General features: G+C 42.6%; 1 protein-coding gene across 2 annotated transcripts; it reads left to right on the top strand.

Moving 5' to 3' along the window:
• Positions 1–49: 49 nt before the first annotated feature.
• Gbeta13F (guanine nucleotide-binding protein subunit beta-1) lies at positions 50–16,780 on the top strand. 2 transcript variants are annotated; one of them, XM_012362947.2, is made up of 7 exons: positions 50–597; positions 10,990–11,538; positions 13,356–13,501; positions 13,850–14,143; positions 14,609–14,810; positions 14,896–15,112; positions 15,290–16,780. In XM_012362947.2, exons 2-7 carry the CDS (start codon positions 11,482–11,484, stop codon positions 15,394–15,396), a joined length of 1,023 nt encoding a protein of 340 aa, XP_012218370.1. In that variant the 5' UTR covers positions 50–597; positions 10,990–11,481; the 3' UTR covers positions 15,397–16,780. The 2 variants fall into 2 exon arrangements, with proteins under 2 accessions (XP_012218370.1, XP_012218371.1); XM_012362948.2 differs by lacking the exon at positions 50–597 and adding an exon at positions 7,264–8,010.
• The last annotated feature ends 1,249 nt before the right edge of the window (positions 16,781–18,029 follow it).

The raw sequence follows: 18,029 nt of genomic DNA, 5'->3' as shown, positions 1-18,029 counted from the left end.
GCCGGCGCTGCAGCTCGCGGTCGTACGGGGTTCACGAGAGTCGGAGCACGGAGCCCCGCCCTGCCTGCCGCCCGCCAGAGCCGTGAAGGAGCAGCAGCAGCTCCGTTTGCTTCGTTCGTGCCGAGTATCGTGTGTCGTCGAATGAAAACAATCGCCGACGTCCGAACGTCGCCCGTCGTGCATTTCGAGACGTTGAAGCGTGGCGTATCGTGTGCCCCGGCTCAGCTCGTCGCTGTCGCGGTAACGTTCGCGTAGTCGCGGTATCCGCCGAACATCGCCGTCGTCGTCGCGGTACCCGTCGCGGCGGTTAACCTTAAAGGAAGCGACGGGTGCGATAGTGGTGATCCGCCTACGAAAAGGTAGAGCGAGCAAACTCGAGTTGACCGTGTCCGGTATTCGAGACGGAGAGTGACAAGGAAAGTGCATAGTCATCGATGTGAGAGCCGAGAACGAGGAAGATCAGAAAGAGCGAGTGCGAAAGGAGTGAGAGAAAGAGAGAGAGAGAGAGATAGAGAGAGAGAGAGAGAGGGATAGCAGAGCGGCCGTAGCGTCAAAGCCGGGAATCGCAACGATCGCAGCTCCATCCGGGAGCTCCAGGTATGTAACATTGGAATTCTGTATTCCGGGCTTTTCACGACTTCCGGATGCGCCGCTTTCTGACCGAGCCGCCCGGCCCTTCGCCGTTAGCCGCCGAGAAAACCATCATGGCTACCGCCTAAGCCTACTCTGTCAAAATCTCTCCACTTGCCGTTATTTCGATCGCACGCTGCCCCGCCGGTTCTCCCGGCGACACAGCGCCGATTTCGTCGCGAGGGTGGCCCTGAGGAATACGTCGTTAAAACTACGCACTACCGGTGCCGACAAGTCCCCGCTTTACGTCGCGCAAAATCCGCTCTTATGTACACACAACGTCAAAAATGCCTTCCCGCTAAAGGCAGCTGCTTTCAGATCAAAATGTTACATCGAGCATTACATGTAGACTACTTGAGCATTATGATTGGTGGTTCAACATAGATGTCAGCGTTCTTTCGTGCAATATCTATCAATCCTATCATTTTAACGCTACATCAAACATTTGTAGAATTGTTAGATTGATAAATTCCGAAGAAACATTATTAATTTTATTGCGAAACAACAATCATAAAACATGAAAATCTAGAAGTAAGATTCGATGAGAAAGTTTGATCCGAAGGTAGTTGCGTAAAATATTTCTGACATTGGAAATACATGAATTTGCATACATACATGAAGTTGTATTAATTTTGAAGAACTCAAGACGTCCGCATCTTATTTAGCTATTCATGCATTATGACTCAGAACAGTTTGGCATCTCTAACCTGTTTTACATGTGTGAAAGGTTAAACGTAAAATTAAAATATTAATAATAGCTCACTCGATAGGTAAATTAATCAATAAACATATAGTTTTAGATTTTTATCAATAGCCGTGATGCGTGAAGATTCAGAAACGACGCGCACGCCCTGAGTTGTTCACAATTGATGTAACTTTATATGCATTGCGGTATTCTTCATCGCCAGGTGTACGATTATCATAACGTCACGTCGAATTCACCTTGTCTGTCGTAACGCTACATCGTGGCGCTACATTCATGACACCACTTTCTGCTCGCGTATTCGAGGGGAACGGTTTCACCGACGTCGATTAGCACGCTGCGGCCGTCAGTGAGTACGCCGGAAATAGATCGACCGTCGCGATTACGGCGCGAGTCTGGATGCATTATTGATGGAATCATTGATTGGGGCAGGCTTCCACAAGATTGGAGCCGACTCGCGATACATGTATTTCAAAGGTTTAAAAAAAGAGCATACCGGCTCGACTGCAATGAGTCAGAGCCGGTTCAAGAGCGATAACGAGACTCTTCCTGCGTATCCAGAGACTTTCCTCGTTGAAGGATTTTTATGAAGGATTTTTATGAAGGATTTTTATGAAGGATTTCAACTTGCCATCTCGTATGTTGTCTCATTTTTTTATACTTGTTAAATTGCTACAATCTTCATAAATTATTCGAAACAGCATTAATCTTTGAAAATTGGTGTTGATGCTAGTATTGCTGTCAATTGAAGAAATTATTCAAGGTTTCAATTTATGTAATCGAATAACTAATTCTCTGAAAACGAATCACACTTCATATTTTTATATTAAATTTAAAAAATCTTAAAGTTATTAAACGGTGTTATAATGTAGCTTGTATAACATATTCATGCCAAGAGGTACGATACGATTGAGCATCGATACTCTCGTCTTCAACGGGAATGTTTGCACGTCTGGACGCACCGGTTTTCCTTCGGCGAAGCTCGTGACGTTTGTTTGACGACGACTCGGGTTATCTCGCGGCGCACAATGCGCGTAACGCGAGTCGTCTTGCATAATATACGAGGCCCTCGTGAAAACAAAGTTCGCACCTCTTTGGTGCAACCCGCAAGCTAGATTTTCGTGTAGTAAGAAACGCGAACGTCATAACACAAAAGATCCATTGTTTTTCACAAGAGCTGAACGCATCGAAAGTATTCTGTTTGATTAAATTTTGCAGTGAAATTAGCAATGTCGATGTCGTTTAATTTGTTTACGTTAACGTAGGTAAGAATCAACTCGTAAGTAAGAATGCAAGATAGTTATAGCGTAACTAATTGGGTGTTTGTTTCACCGTGCTAAGATTAATTATAATAACTTGTAACTTCTATTGCATTTTTTGCGAGATATTAATTCTGAGAAAAAAACGTGATACAACGTAGTCTCTGAATTTTCTTACATAACAACTGATTCTTAACATTTGATTTATATTAGCTTTAAATGTCATATTTATTGAACTTTATTTCATCAATCAATATTTTTTATAGCGCAAACGACTTCTCTAATTAAGGAAGTTTATATTAAGTCACATTTAAATAATTTAAATTAAATTACGTATTTGTTATTTTAACACATTTTTTTAAACCATTAATTATTTTGTTGTCTTTTTGACAGCACGGAAATTCCTGAAAACATTTCTTCGATGGAAGAATCATCAGGACAGATAATGTTTTCTTTCAGTAGCTGTTATCGCGAATTTTTAACGACCGTTTCTTTTACGTCCATCTGACTCATGTAAACTAGATGGGCGTAGGAAGCGATAACGAGAAGAAAGCGCGGCACGCGACTCACGATTTTTAAAAGAACTATCTCTAATATTCTTCGAATAATAATTCTTCAACGACATGTTCGTGGGCTAATGATTGCAATAAGCGGAGCCGAAAATAATAAATGGAAAGTTAGACGGGCAATAATAGATAGTCCGACGTCGCGCGTTATCAGGTGTCATGACGGGATTACTGGCGGCTTAGTTTGACGTAACAGACGAGAGAACACGTTAGGCGACGTCTCGGCGGGATAATGGAGAAAAAACTTCTTGCTACGCGTTATATTCCGCTTCGCGATTGGCCGACCAATTGTCGACCGCAGCTGTCTTAATCGGCTTTAATTGCTTCGGAATATAAAGTTGTCGCGCGCGCTGAAGACAAGTGGCGTCTTAAGCTCAATTGATAGCGTTCTACTCGAAACACGTTGGCGATGATATCTCTGTTATCGATACTCGGGCTGGACTAGGAATCAATTGCCGTGATAAATCACTCAAGTTTCTCAATTCTTACGAGATCGCAGGAACGTTGCGTTTAACAAGAGAAAAGTCTCACGGGTGCTTCGCACAATCATGCTCATCAGCACACAATTACAGGTCACCTTATATTCTTTTACACGATTCGTAGAATCGTGAATTCTTCTTGGATAAATTAGCTCTTTTAATTCTAGATTCAGGTTTTAGCTTTTAATTACATTCCAGGACATTCCTAGGACGTCGTGTGAACAGTCTTTAGCAAATTTAATTAACTTCTATAATCTTGGAGTTCTATTTCACAAAAGTACAATGATCGTTTTGATTCGCGTGTGTATCTTTCGTATTGCAAAGGGAACATTGTACCCGGCTTGTGGCAATACTTGCGTAGGAAGTTAAACTGATCCGAAGTTGCTCTACTCGCGTGTGGTTTCCTATAATTTCATCGCGGCGGATAACGTCACGTGCACCGAACGGCGGCGGCTTTGTGCAGATGTATCTCTTCGATAGAAAACACCCGTCGGAGCCCCTTAATAGTGATCACGTTCTACGGAACGGTTAGTAGGTCGCGCTACTTAGCTAATGCGAAAGGGTCAACGTATTCGAGCTGGATGATGTGTCTCGCCGTTGAACCCCTCTTTGGTCACCCTACCGCCAGCCCTCTTCCCTCCCACATGCTCGCGTCCTGTTCCATCTCCCTGTGTCCTTTTCTCTTTATCTCCCTTTCGTTTTCTCTCTCTTTGCCCGCTGCCGAGATATCGTCCCTTCTGTTGGAGATAACTATTCAAACTAGACGGCGAAAAAATGAGTGGAGTAACATAAAATTGACTTCTTAGTTTAGCAGTTAATTTGTCAATTTCCTCTCTGCGGTGAAATTTAATTTAAATCGTGTGCTACTTGCACATTTTTACACGTGTCACATTAATACAAATTAGGAACAAAACTGGGACACTGCTGACTCTTGAAAAAAAAAAATTGTTTAGATGCACTTTATGCGGTAAACGATTCTTCTTGGCGCGTTTAATGACGTCATGCGACTGCGTTAAACTAGGACAGGGCTTAACACGAAGTTCTGCAGCGTATTCGGTTGCGATAAAACCACCGGGATGCGGTTATCGCCGGATTTAATCCGTCGTAAATTTGTGCAAATTCAACTGACAAGTTCTTTCTGCCTGCCCGATTAGTGGGAATTCTGCTCATCGCGAAAGTCGTCGGTCGGACTTTCTTCTCTCGTGACACTATTTTCATTCATAAAAGTAGCACCGGTGATTCCATTTTCTAGCGCAGAACCACGCTTGCTCAGCATAAATGCCGTTCATTGATGTCGAGGCTGTACGATCAATATTATATACCAGGCAGTGTATTGAATGTAATTTAACACGGTCCAGTTGCCTCGCATGCGACCAATCGGGAGTCCCACGCGCATTCATCTGCTGCTTTTTTTAATATAATCAAATTTTTTATCGTCCGCAAGAGTTGGTTCTCCTTGCGTGACGCGATGACACGTTTAAAAAAAGAGCATCCCAGTTAGATATTGCATTAGGTCCTAATATAGAAACGAGGACGTCTTCGGCTCCCTCAGTGTCTAGAAAATTAGCGGGCAACCAGTAACGCCACGCGGCCTGTTCCAGGTTACTTTCTGACGTCATGACCTACCTCCTGACGTCATTCACCTGTACTCTTCTCTCTCCCTCTCTCTCTCCCTTTTCTCGCGTCTCGCCTGCACTGCGCCGTTTCTGTCCTCCGTGTAGGATTCGATGACTCAAGCCTGTATTTCATTTCTCTATCTCGCTATTTTGGTGCGACGGACAATGCTACTGAAAAAAACATGCTCGAAAAAAGCAAACGGGCGCTGGTCACATCTCACGCGAAGCCTTGATCGATCGATCGATCGATGCGCTTGCGTCACGATGTATTTTAAGACGTCGATGATTCCGTGCCAAAGTGAAACGTTCAGCTTTCTATGGTGTGAGTGTAAATTAACGAATCATGTAACGTGTAAAATTTAATTTCGAGAACGGATCACAGTTTCTCGGTATCTGTTATTAACTTTGATCTGTTGAGAGAAATCTGGTAGATTTTAGATGTTAAATACGGAGAGAAGTCAATTGAGTTATCACACAACGGCGAAGATCGGGTACCGTAAATTAAATTATAATTGACATTGGCTCGAGTAAAATTACGGCACAAAAGTTTGACAAGCTTGTTGCTAGCTTACCGGACATGAGGATGGCAAGCCATAGAACGATTACTCAAGTAGGCGGAACCGTTGGGTAGCTCCCTCGACAGGTGCGATGTCGACGAATCCGCCGGTCTGTCGACCAACTGTCGGCGCGCGTTCGCTGGCCACTTTTTATCCCAGTGCCCTAAAGAATCACTTGCCAAAGACATTGGCGGGATACGCATTCGGTGTGGCATACTTGGCAGCTTCGCGGTTGTGTACAGCCGAACCGCGACACAGAGAGACCGGAGAAAACGAGAGAGCGAGAGAGCGAAATCGCGTTGGACGTTGACCCGCGCGGCTCAACTGTTGCTCCCATTCGCGCATCCGGGAGGCCGCCGAAGGGAGACGGCTTAGGGAATTCGATAATAGACGACTCTTCCGTTAGACTCGAGTGTTTGTCGCGCTTAATCCCGGGAACGTTTATCGATAAATTTCGTGACGCACGCAATTAAGAATCACTTTGGATTTTGCTGCGTTTTTATTGAAGATGCCTGTTGCTGTTGTCAGCAACGGATAGTCGACTCTCAAGTGGATAAAGCCTGGCTCTCTGAGTGTGTGAATTTAAGAACGATAGCAAAAAGTTATTAATGAGCGTCTAGTTTTAGGGTTGAATTGCACCGAAGCGTAAAGAATCGATCTTTGCTTTGCTTCAAGAGTTTTACAATTTTATCTGAATGAAAGTTGACTAATTGATAACAAATTTATAATGACGTTGCGATAATTGTTAGAACTCGGTTTATTATGAATAATTAGACGGGAGGTGATTCTTTTATACGTTTTTCTCTGCACCGCGAGAAAAACAATCGCTTCGCCATTCAAAGATCCGCGTTTGATCCGCCGTTGACTGTCGCTGACTGAGGCTTGGCACGATGCCATCTGTCAGCCACGATACAACGAGCTATTTTGAATGATAGTATCGATTTGGACCAGCTCTGCTTCCTGGATACGGTGATTGACCAATGTTGATTCAAGGCTAAACTACGTTCGTAATCGCAGCTTCGATTGTTATCACATCTCTGATCGCGCGATACGTCAGTCACAGCAGTTAGTATCATTATCAGTTATCTCTCGTCGCGACTGATCGTGCTTTATCCACAGCTTTCTTTAATTTTTTGTCATTTCTTCTAATAATGTAACGAGGTATTAAAATATTTATAATAATCACACATCTTTTTGATTCTGTTAAGTACATTGTGGCGATTGAGCAGGCAGTTTCGTCCTTTTTTTACGGATGATTATTGAGTTACTGATGATCGTTGCCGGCCGGCTTCAGCAACAGCAGCTCGAGGAGCAACCTGTCGTCCGGAACGACGACGGCGTCCTCTCGATGCCGGGTGATCGGGCCGTCGGTACGAGGGCGCCGTGGCGCCAGCGTCGTCTCTCCCACCTCCCGACAGTTCGTCCTCCCGGTCGGCCTTCTCTCGAAACCACGTCCTTCCTTGGGTGTGGTTCGAGAAGTCTCTTCCGTCGAGGAGTACGGACCGCGCGTTGTGCCGGCTCCCTCGTCCCGATCGCAAATCCGTGGCCGATTGACGCTCGTTTCTTCCGCGTCCGCGTACTTGTGCAGGATCTCTCCGTAGTGAGAGCAAGCGAATCAGACGTCGGTGCGAGAGAGTGAGCCGAAGGCGCATTGGGTGTGCGGGTTGGAAGAGAAAGAGAGAGAAAGAGTGACGGAACGGCGAGTGGGGCAAGCCGCACGACACGTTCATCGATTCGTCTCGCCGCTTCCACGGTCGTGTGCAGAACGCGGTGGAAAAGGCAAAAGCTCGCGTGCGTGCGTGTTCCCTTTGCGTGGTGTTCCCCGAAGTGTTTCTTGCGAAATCCACTGGTTCCGAAGTGGCACCAACGGCAGCAGAAATCCGGGAAAATAGGATCGAAATCGCGGGGTTGGTTTCGCCGGTTGGCTCGCAGCGACGGTGAGCTGAGCATCTCGAGATTTTCCGGCGTTTTTCCACTGCCGGAGGGCAGTTTTCCTCGCGCGATTCGCGTGTCGACGGGCGCAACCTGGCGGTGACGAGCGATAGCGCTTCTGACGGGGCTGTACGTCCGCTTCGACCCGGTGGTGCTGGTGGTGGTGGTGGTGGTGGTGGCCCTATCGCGAGGAACAGGAGAGGTTATGCCGCCGCGGGCTCGATGACGCTCCTCTGACAGCAGTGGCGGTGACGGTGGGACGGAGCGAGTGAGTTTCATCGATGCGTGTGAACCTCCGCCTTTCCGCCTCGACGGCTTCGTAGGCGAGGACGTCGTCGCCTCTCTTTTTTTTTTTTTTTTTTCTTTTTTTGCTCGACGATCGAAGCCGCCGCGAGATTCTCGGCTGCTCGCTGTTAGTTAGCCGAGACAATGGCGTTCGGTGCCGGGGAAAAGCGGAAAAGCGATACTATGTGACGTCGTCCGCGTTCTCCCTCGTTGTCAATAGCGCCCTTTCTCATTATCGATAACGCGCGAAAGCCTCGGGATTCGCCGGCCTTCGTATTTCGGCCGAGATTCTATCGCACACGACAGTCGTTAATTATTCATTGATAATGTTCTCGCGTTGCGTTTTAACGATAAAACTGCATCTTGGCCAACATGCGCATTTTTTACTTCTTCATTTCTTGATAAGAATCTTTAGGAGAAACAGGGTAAAATGTCGAATACATAAATCGATTTTATAAGTAATACTTTGGTTCTTTTGGAAGATTATAAGTGATCTAATATTTTTCGACTTTATTAATTTATTTTTTTCTTATTTACACGTTAATTTTTTTGAAAATGACGACGACGAATCTTTTGTTGCTATTATCTTTTTTCTTCGATTGATGTTAAAGTTGAATTTTTTCTGTGACAGTTTATTTTATTGTAATAAAGAACAGCTTCTCTCTCTTTGACGATAAGATGATTTAATCAATAATTAAGCAATTTGTTTGATCTATTCACAAAGATTTATAAGTGCGAAAATTTTTCCACGTAATCGTGCTGCTTCTTACTTTTTCATTTAGATCACATAGTCAATACAAAATTTTTATTACAAATACTTGGATAGATCAGATTATACACGTTATGCTAGTTAGAAAAGCTATAATTTTCCGGTTGCACTTGCGCTTGCGCCGAACGTGGCTCTTGCCGGCTCTCTCTGGAAAATGAGAACACCTCGCGTTGGATCGACAACCCTCGATTTCCCCGGGTCGCGAGATCTTGCGGAGGTGAAGGACGCAAGCACGCGCCGCGTATTCTCGTGCCCGTGACTATTTGAACGGGATCAGTTATGCTAGTTTGTATAAAACGGTAGAAAAAATCTTTGTAATCTCTTAGAGATACATTGTATTTCGGAATGTTTGTTCTCAACACAAGGAGAACTCTGAGAGTCTTCGATGTCAGTAAAACTTGGAGATTTATTAATTTATGCATCTAAAAATATCGCTTGAAATGAGAATAATCATCATTCTTGAATTCTTAATCTGTTATTTTATCTCGCTGACGTAAAAGACGTACTTTACATACGAGTGTATTTTTAATTCGTTGTTTATGCAAAATAAATGTTAATAGAAATTAAAATTAATTTTATTCAGATTTACAATCGGTTCTACATATTTTCATAAATGAAAAAATAAAAAGTTAGAACCGCTAAATACAGCAATTTTCTCCAAAAATAGCAAATATTTATATATAAAATTATTTCCTATCAACATATCAGTTTATTACTTTTGACGATATTAAAAAAAAATAGAATGTCTATTTTTCCAATAAAAATAAACGGCAAAAATCGGTAACTTATCTAGAATAGAAATGGCAAACGTGTCAACACTTTTCAGTCAATTATCGGTTTTCCGAGTATCTCGATATTACGTTGCAATAACTAGTTATACCGGTGTCGACCGATCGCTCGTCGTCGTCGTTGTGACGGCAATGTACGTCGCGGCTGACGTTTCTCTCGAGGAAAAGTCACGCTGACGAGAACTCGAATCCCGAGTTGAGTGAGAGAACTCGGGAGAGAGGTCGTGATAAAAATATCTACCCGCGCGGTACAGCCAAAATATTTTTAGCGAACCGATAATTATATTTTGTTTTTCTTTACTTAGTATGCGTCGATATACGTGCATGTGATAAGGCATCGATATATGTGCATGTGAACATTCTTGAATTAACGTAGAATGATGTGATTATTTTAATCAAAGTTTTGAGCGTGAGCATTCTGTGTTATATCAATGACGAAACGACTCTTCTTTTCAATAACAACATGCTTTTTAATTAGAATTATCTTTTTCTCTATGCGCAGTGTTCATTTCTTAAGAAAGATGAGCGCGTGTTATTAATGCAGTGGAAGTTCCAATTTAATTGATTTATGCTACTCTCTCTCTCTTTCTCTCTCTCTCTTTCGCGATAAAATAGTGTCTTTTTTAATACGCGATACGAATTAATGTGCGTCTGGAAATAACTATTTATTTTCACTGGCGCGTTACGCTCAAAAGCGGCACACGTGCCAATTAGTGAGCGAGACGAGCCAAGCGACAATATAACAAACATATTTAAGTTGCAGGTTTCTAGTTCATCACTATCGTAAATATTTAAGATCTTTGACGATGTTTTTATGATGTTTAACGTTTTACACTTTCTTCACGAGCGTATGTAGATTTTTGCAATACTAGGCGTGCATAAGACCATACTGTGTGCTGCGTGCAAAGTCGACGCGGTTATCTATTACAGTCATTAAGAAGCCGCGGTAACTCTTGGATGACGTTTGCCTTCGGTATGCAGTCTGCTCGTTCTCGACTCGCGGAAAAACGTGAAACACTCACATGAAATGCAACGTTCTGTTTAATATTTGTGGTATCGCATGCGACAGATGGAATCGTCGCTAATTTAGCATCTCAATGTTTTCTTTATCAATATTTTTCTCGAGTATACACCTTTGCACGGTGAACTGACTGACGGTGGCATGTTTTACACGGTTTGATAACGCGGTTAAATAATTTCGTACGTTTTTTTTTGCCAATTTGATCGAAAGTAAGGACAATATCGTGCAGAAAGAGACAGTGCACACTGTCGGGTTTCGTACATATGTCGAATTGAAATAAAGCATGCACAAGTTATTACATGTAGGATTCCCCGATGATAGGATTTAATAATTTATCTTATTGTAATCAGTTGTGACTGATCAATTTGATCGTTTGTGTTTCAGAGGTGGCAACGGTCTCGTCGGGAAGTGTCAAAGCTGGCGCGCGGGGCGGAGGAGTCAGCTGTGGTCTGGCTTTGGTTCCGGTGGTAACGGCGGAAGCGAAAGCAGGAGGCGAGGAGGCGGTGCCGGGAGAGGCTGGTGGTAGCTCCGACTTGGTTGGGAGGAGGCACGGACTTCACTCTTATCCTAATCTATCTTTTCTTTCACTTCTCACCCTGCCTTACGGGGGTGGTAAGCTCGGGAGCATCCGCCACCGGTTGTCAAAAAAGCCGCTGACGGCGTGACACCGACCCCGCGACTAACCCTTCCTCGCGCGAGAGATTAAACACCGCACGCAGGAGGCGCCGCTATCCGTCATCACCATAGGAATTACGTTCTGAATCCTCTCCGACGGGAGGAGGGAGCCCCCCCCCCATCAGCCCCCCTCGCACGCGCGACTTATCTCAGCCCCGCTAACGGGCACTCATAAGCTTCGTGCATCATCAACCAGAAACCATGAACGAACTCGACAGCCTTCGTCAGGAGGCGGAGACGCTGAAGAATGCTATTCGGGTAAGTACTCAAAAGTATTGCGTTAACCACTCGTCTCACTGCTTCGAGATTGGAATTACCATTTTTAACTGAAATTTTGAAAGAAATCTTATGACAAATTTTTCACGAATCTTGCTCTTGCTTGTCTCGAATTGCGTTTATTGAAACTTGTGATATTATTTGCGATTGCGACACGAATATCACACAGATGCATCGGAAATTGTACGATGCGACAACTTCATAATATTTAAGTGAGAAAATCTGATCTGATAGACTTAACTTCTATTGCGCCAGAATCTGCAATTTTTATGACTTTCTTCTGATCTTCATATTTAATGTTAATGCTGGTATCGTAAATCGCTGGTATGGTAAATTTTTACCGACGAAAGATTGCCGTCCATGGCGAATGGGCTTTCCGTATAGTGAGGATATAGAACTAGCTAGCGGTGGTAGTAGTGTGTGGTGGTGGTAGGGCGCGGCATAACCGTCGCTCCTCTGATCAATACGCCACCATCCCTCTTTCCCTCACTTCATGTCTTGTTTCTTCTCTCGATGTATTCGCCTCTCTTTCTTCTTTCCCTCCCTCCCCACCCCTTTTATAAATGCACGCGCTCGCACGGTGTGCGCGGAAATATGCGCTTACGATAAAAGGAATATGCTATCGGCCTTGTTTGCTAATTGTTCATGACGCGTGCGGTCTTTCTGCACCGTTATTTATTAAATAAAACCGCCAATGTGCGTTGCAATAATATTTACACCATGATTACTAAAATAGTTTTCTAATTAATAAAAAGTAATTGTATATTATTTATATTTAATATTGATTGATATTTTTCACTTTTATTACTGATTTTTTTTATCAGTAACATTTATTTACTCGAAACTTTATTGGAAAGTAAAAATTTCAACATTGATTTTACGGTAAGTTACGATTAAAATTTATTTATAGAAAACGAATTGCAAATTAGCACACGGTCTTATTTTAGAAATTATAATCATTATTAATAATGACCTTATATATATTTTTAATATACTCTGTATGTATATATACGTATATGAAGGTAAGGAGTTATATATTCAATATACACTATTAAGTCACTTTAAGTACTACTGCATTATGATCCGATCTTAAAGGTCAACTCAAAGACAGAATTGCAGCATAATATCGCATAATATCGAATAAAGGCACGCGAGCACCGTCGACAATTCCAACCGGAATCTTTTTCCTTGATCCGTAATTTCCTTTTCCTAATTCCCTGAAATTCATAGGAATTTTAGGATTTTGTTTAATTCAGCAACATACTTAGTCGTGAACATTGTTAGACCTTTCGCGTTTCGAATTTGTGTATTAATATAACATTAAATAAAATTTTTATACAAAATTTATTAAATTTTCACGATACTAAACAATTTAAATATATTTCTACTTTTTCTGCATTTTTTTCTTGTTCATTTAAAAGTATTACGATCATAAATATGTTTATGTAAAATCAGTATATTTCTTGAACGTGTATTAAATTTGGAATGCAAAATATATTGCGACAAATATATATTTATTACCGGCATTTTCTGATTAGAATGTTGATTAGAATACTTATTAGAATATTGCTTCGACATAAAATCTTAAAGCTCTAATTATTGCTGAATATACAGTACGGATAAACAGTACAGATAAGATTTCTTATCATATTTTTGCGCGACTAATGAATAATTGCATGCAATAAGACGGTCTTTTCCTTATCGCGTTTATTGCGAACATCACGCGTCTGTTAGAGATTAAATGCAAGAAATAGATATCGACGTAAGTTTACAAATTTGCATGTGATCTCATGCCGCAGGATGCCAGGAAAGCAGCATGCGACACGACCTTGGCCCAGGCCACATCGGGCATGGAACCTATCGGTCGCATACAAATGCGTACAAGACGTACGCTTCGCGGTCATTTAGCTAAGATTTATGCGATGCACTGGGGAAGTGACTCGAGGTATGACGTTAGATGTGCAGACATGATTAGATGACATACACATTAGTATCTGATGACATGTGCATTAATATTTCCTGACATACGCATTAATATCTGAAAATATTGGCCGTTTCAACGAAAATTAAATTTTGTCAGTTAATTGTTTGATGGAAGAGGATTCAAGAAAATATATTATAGATATTTACAGAGATTAATGAATGTTTGTCTTTTTTTTTGTTTTTTTTTTTTTTTTTTTTTTTAATTAACTGTGAAATTCGAAAATTATAGAAAGTTGTATTTTAAGGTAGAGGAAGCTTTCCATCTCGTTACAGAATTTTTACTAGCATATCTTCTGTTTCTCGTACATAGGAATCTAGTCTCCGCGTCGCAAGATGGCAAATTGATCGTTTGGGATAGTTATACCACCAATAAGGTTCACGCGATCCCATTGCGATCCTCATGGGTAATGACTTGTGCATACGCGCCCTCCGGTAGTTACGTAGCGTGCGGTGGGCTGGACAATATCTGTTCCATCTATAGTCTTAAAACTAGGGAAGGGAATGTCCGGGTGAGCAGGGAGCTTCCAGGACATACTGGCTATTTGTCCTGCTGTCGATTCTACGACGACAACCAAATCGTCACCAGCTCCGGCGACATGTCTTGGTAAATATTAATTGAAAATTTCAGAATTAGATGATTGAGAATTCTCATACGTGCGTGATAGAAAAATATCCTGAATCTATGAATCCAACATCCTGTAATCCCTCACATTCTATTTTTCTAAAATATAATAGTAGAATAATAAAATTTTTAATTAAAAAGTATTTAAAGTCTTAATACATAGAATAAAATTTAAATTGCATACTTTCATGTCTTTTTTACATTTTTTAATGCAAATGTAATATAATTTTCAAGTGCATTGTAGATAAAAAACTGAAAATTATTATGACGAATGAAATGAAAGTTTAATAAAAATGTATTGAAATCCTTAAAGTACCTCATTTCTCTCCACTCCTTATTCCAAATTCCTTTCACCGTGAAGTGCAATCCTCAAGACTCTTTCCTGAAGAATCCATTTATGAAGATTATCTACGTGGAGCGTATTAGAATGCCGAATTTCTGATCTAGTGCTCTATGGGACATCGAGACCGGTCAACAGTGCACCTCGTTCATCGGGCACACTGGCGACGTAATGTCCCTGTCGTTGGCGCCGGACACGCGCACTTTTGTGTCTGGTGCGTGCGACGCCAGTGCGAAGTTGTGGGACATTCGGGAGGGTTCTTGCAAGCAGACTTTCCCGGGCCACGAGAGTGACATAAATGCCGTCACGGTGAGATATAATTAACGAAAGCACTATTGTTTTTTTTTTTTTCAAAAGAGTTCATTATTTGACCATTTCGATGTATTATTTACAGTTCTTCCCGAATGGATACGCTTTCGCGACAGGCTCGGACGATGCGACCTGCAGACTCTTCGATATCAGGGCGGACCAGGAACTCGCGATGTACAGTCACGACAATATTATTTGCGGCATCACCAGCGTAGCTTTCAGCAAGAGCGGTAGATTATTGCTGGCGGGCTACGACGATTTCAACTGCAACGTCTGGGATTCCATGAAGACGGAGCGAGCTGGTAGGTTAATTAATCGGTATTTCGCGAGCAATATTCTCCTCAAGAGAGAGAAGAGAGATTTCGTTCGAGGCTCTTCTCTCATTTTTCTCTGAGTTTGCTATTTTCAACGACGTTAATACGGGATAACGTTGTTCTCATTGCCTTAAAAAAATGTTTGCTATTAATTCTATTTTGTAGGAATCCTCGCTGGGCATGATAATCGCGTGTCTTGCCTCGGCGTTACGGAAGACGGCATGGCGGTAGCGACGGGCTCCTGGGATTCGTTCCTACGCATTTGGAACTAACTTGGGGTTCCTCCCAAGACGTTTCTTCAAAGAACCAACTACAGTCAACCAGCTTACAGCATAAGAATCAAGTATCACCATTTGACCACCGAGCAAGTCGGCGTGCCAGCAGCCACGACGCTGGCGAATAAACCGCCAGGTTCACCGGAGTTGACGCTGATCAGAAACTTTGGATACCAGATTAACAGTAGTAGCGGCAGCAGTAGAAGCAACAACAACAATTACGACCGCAAGAAGATCTACGACAGCGGCGGCGATTTCAAGAACGTTTTGGATTGTGGTGGTAAAAAAGACTTTCGCGACAGGCGCATTGTAGTTGACTTGACCTGGCGACGCGGTAAAGTCGGCGACAAGGACCACGAATATCAACGCTTCTAGGAAGAATTGATTCGAGTAAGGTCGAATACGAAGATACATCGCGGTAAAAGAGCGCGCGACGAAGGGCGAGACGCAAGTACGAGCAAGGTCTTGACTGTCGTCAAGATTCCTCTGTGGCATTGAGCGCGCACTTTCTTTTTCTCCTCCCCTTTCTCAGGGACTTCGCGAATCTTTGAGAGGCACGTGCTGTTCTACACCTTGATAGTTCTTTTCCCACGAGGGTAGTCCCAGTCGAGGATTCCGAAGTTTGAAGGACGAACGACAATCTCGCGCCGACGATCGTGTCGAGAGATTTACAGCCCGAACCAAGATTTCAAGCGTTCACTGCCGAGGAGGCGCCGCCAATGGCTGCTCTGGCAGTTGGCTGCGAGTTGCTTTTCTCACGGCACGAGACGAGATTATATCGGGTAATATACGCGATTAAAATGTTGCGCCGCAATTCGGAAATGAAAGGACGAGCAGCCAAAGTTACGATAATCCCGCAATGATACCGTTCGAGTCACACGACGCACACTGAACGCACACGTGTATCGATAGAGATTCACGACGCGAATTTCGTACACCTGCACACGAAAACGAGTGAGCGAATAAAATGAAGGAGGAAAAGCGCGAACCGTTCACAAACAGCCTCGAGACACATACGAATCACACACATTCGTCACGCGAGCTTCGCCCTCGAACATCGAGGGGGGAAAAAAAAAAAAGAGAGAGAGAGAGAGAGAGATGAGATCACTTTTCTTACCACGATAATACGCCGACTTTGCACCATTACAACTATTATACTATTATTACTACACGATCCCCTCGATTATTAATTTGGTAGATGTATCGTTATTTATTTTGTATAGACCTTCTGCCATAGGCCGCCCTGCGCCTGCGTTTTTGTGAATGCTAGAGTGACTGAGCGTGTTGTAAAAGAGCGAACGGAAACTATGAGAGCGTGCGAACGTGGGCGAAAGGCGCGCGGTCCATTGCCAATCAAAAAAAAAAAAAAAAAAAAAGAAAACCGAGACACGAGACGCGCGGATAAAACGTGGACGTTGAATATCGTGTCGCTCCTTCAAGTAAATAATTCGCAATGCGGAATAATTTATCGAAACGTTGTTGGCTCACGTACGACGAGAATCGTAGGAAATATAAGGAGCGACGGATTAGAAACGGAAGAAATAGACCAAGTATCGAGTTTCGTCCGCAGTACGATAAAATTATGAGCGCGTGAAACGACGGGCCAGCGTAAAGTGTCAAGTACGTTTAATGTAATGTGTAATCGTTTAGTTTGTAGTGTCTATACCCTAACCCTGCTCCCGCCCTCTCTCCAATTACTCCTGATTATGGCAACGGCGAGAAGGAGAGAAAGAATTAATCTCCGACCGTCGTCTCGGTGGAGTCCCGTATCTCCTCCCATTATCGATTCAGCGCCAACCAAAAGGCGGGCACGTGCTCTCGATCGAAAGAGTCGTGCTGAAAGTTCCTTTGAAATAGGACCCAAAGAATCACGGGTTAAAGGAAAGGGCCACGAGACTAAACTTCTCGTTCATTTTTTTTTTACACCTACGTTTCCTCCCTCATCGCGTTTTCTTTGTCACGGCCTCTTTCGTAAACTCGTATTTGTACTTTTTCGATAGCTTTTAAGCTCTATATCCCTCCCTTTTTCACGCTTTCATTATTTTCCTCTCCTCCCCTTCTTTCCTCGTCTGTTCTGTCCTTTTTTTTGTCGGAAATAGATGTTGAAACTGTGTATGCATTTAAAATAATAATATTAATGATAATGATTATAATATTAATATTAACGATGATTGTAATTTATAATTATTAATATTTAATATATAAGTACCTAAGATCGATGGTTCTTCAATATCGCAGGATTATGGTCCAATCGCCTTCCGGCAACCACGCAGTCATTTTTTTATTTCTTTTTTGTAAGAAATTTTGTATAGTTATGTGAGTTGTAGTTAACTGCGTATTGTCGCGTTTTTGTTTTTATTCTCGAGGGGAAACGAACATTTCAATTCGACAGAAATTCCGTGCATATATAATATATTCTAATTTTTTAAATCGTATGAACGATTAAAATAAAAATAAAAATATGCAGTTTGTATATATAAGAGTCAGAAAAGTCGTTGTGTACCCTAATAGAAATTTTACGACGTATCGACTGCCAGCTGGCAGAAGCTCGGAGAATGTGAAGGAGAAAGGCGTGGATTCCGGAAAGCGACTATAAAAAAAATTTCTTTCCCAGCGAAACAAAGCATGTA

This window comes from Linepithema humile, chromosome 3 (assembly GCF_040581485.1).
Source record: "Linepithema humile isolate Giens D197 chromosome 3, Lhum_UNIL_v1.0, whole genome shotgun sequence".
NCBI classification, from domain to species: domain Eukaryota; kingdom Metazoa; phylum Arthropoda; class Insecta; order Hymenoptera; family Formicidae; genus Linepithema; species Linepithema humile.
This window is presented reverse-complemented; position numbering and strand designations above follow the sequence as displayed.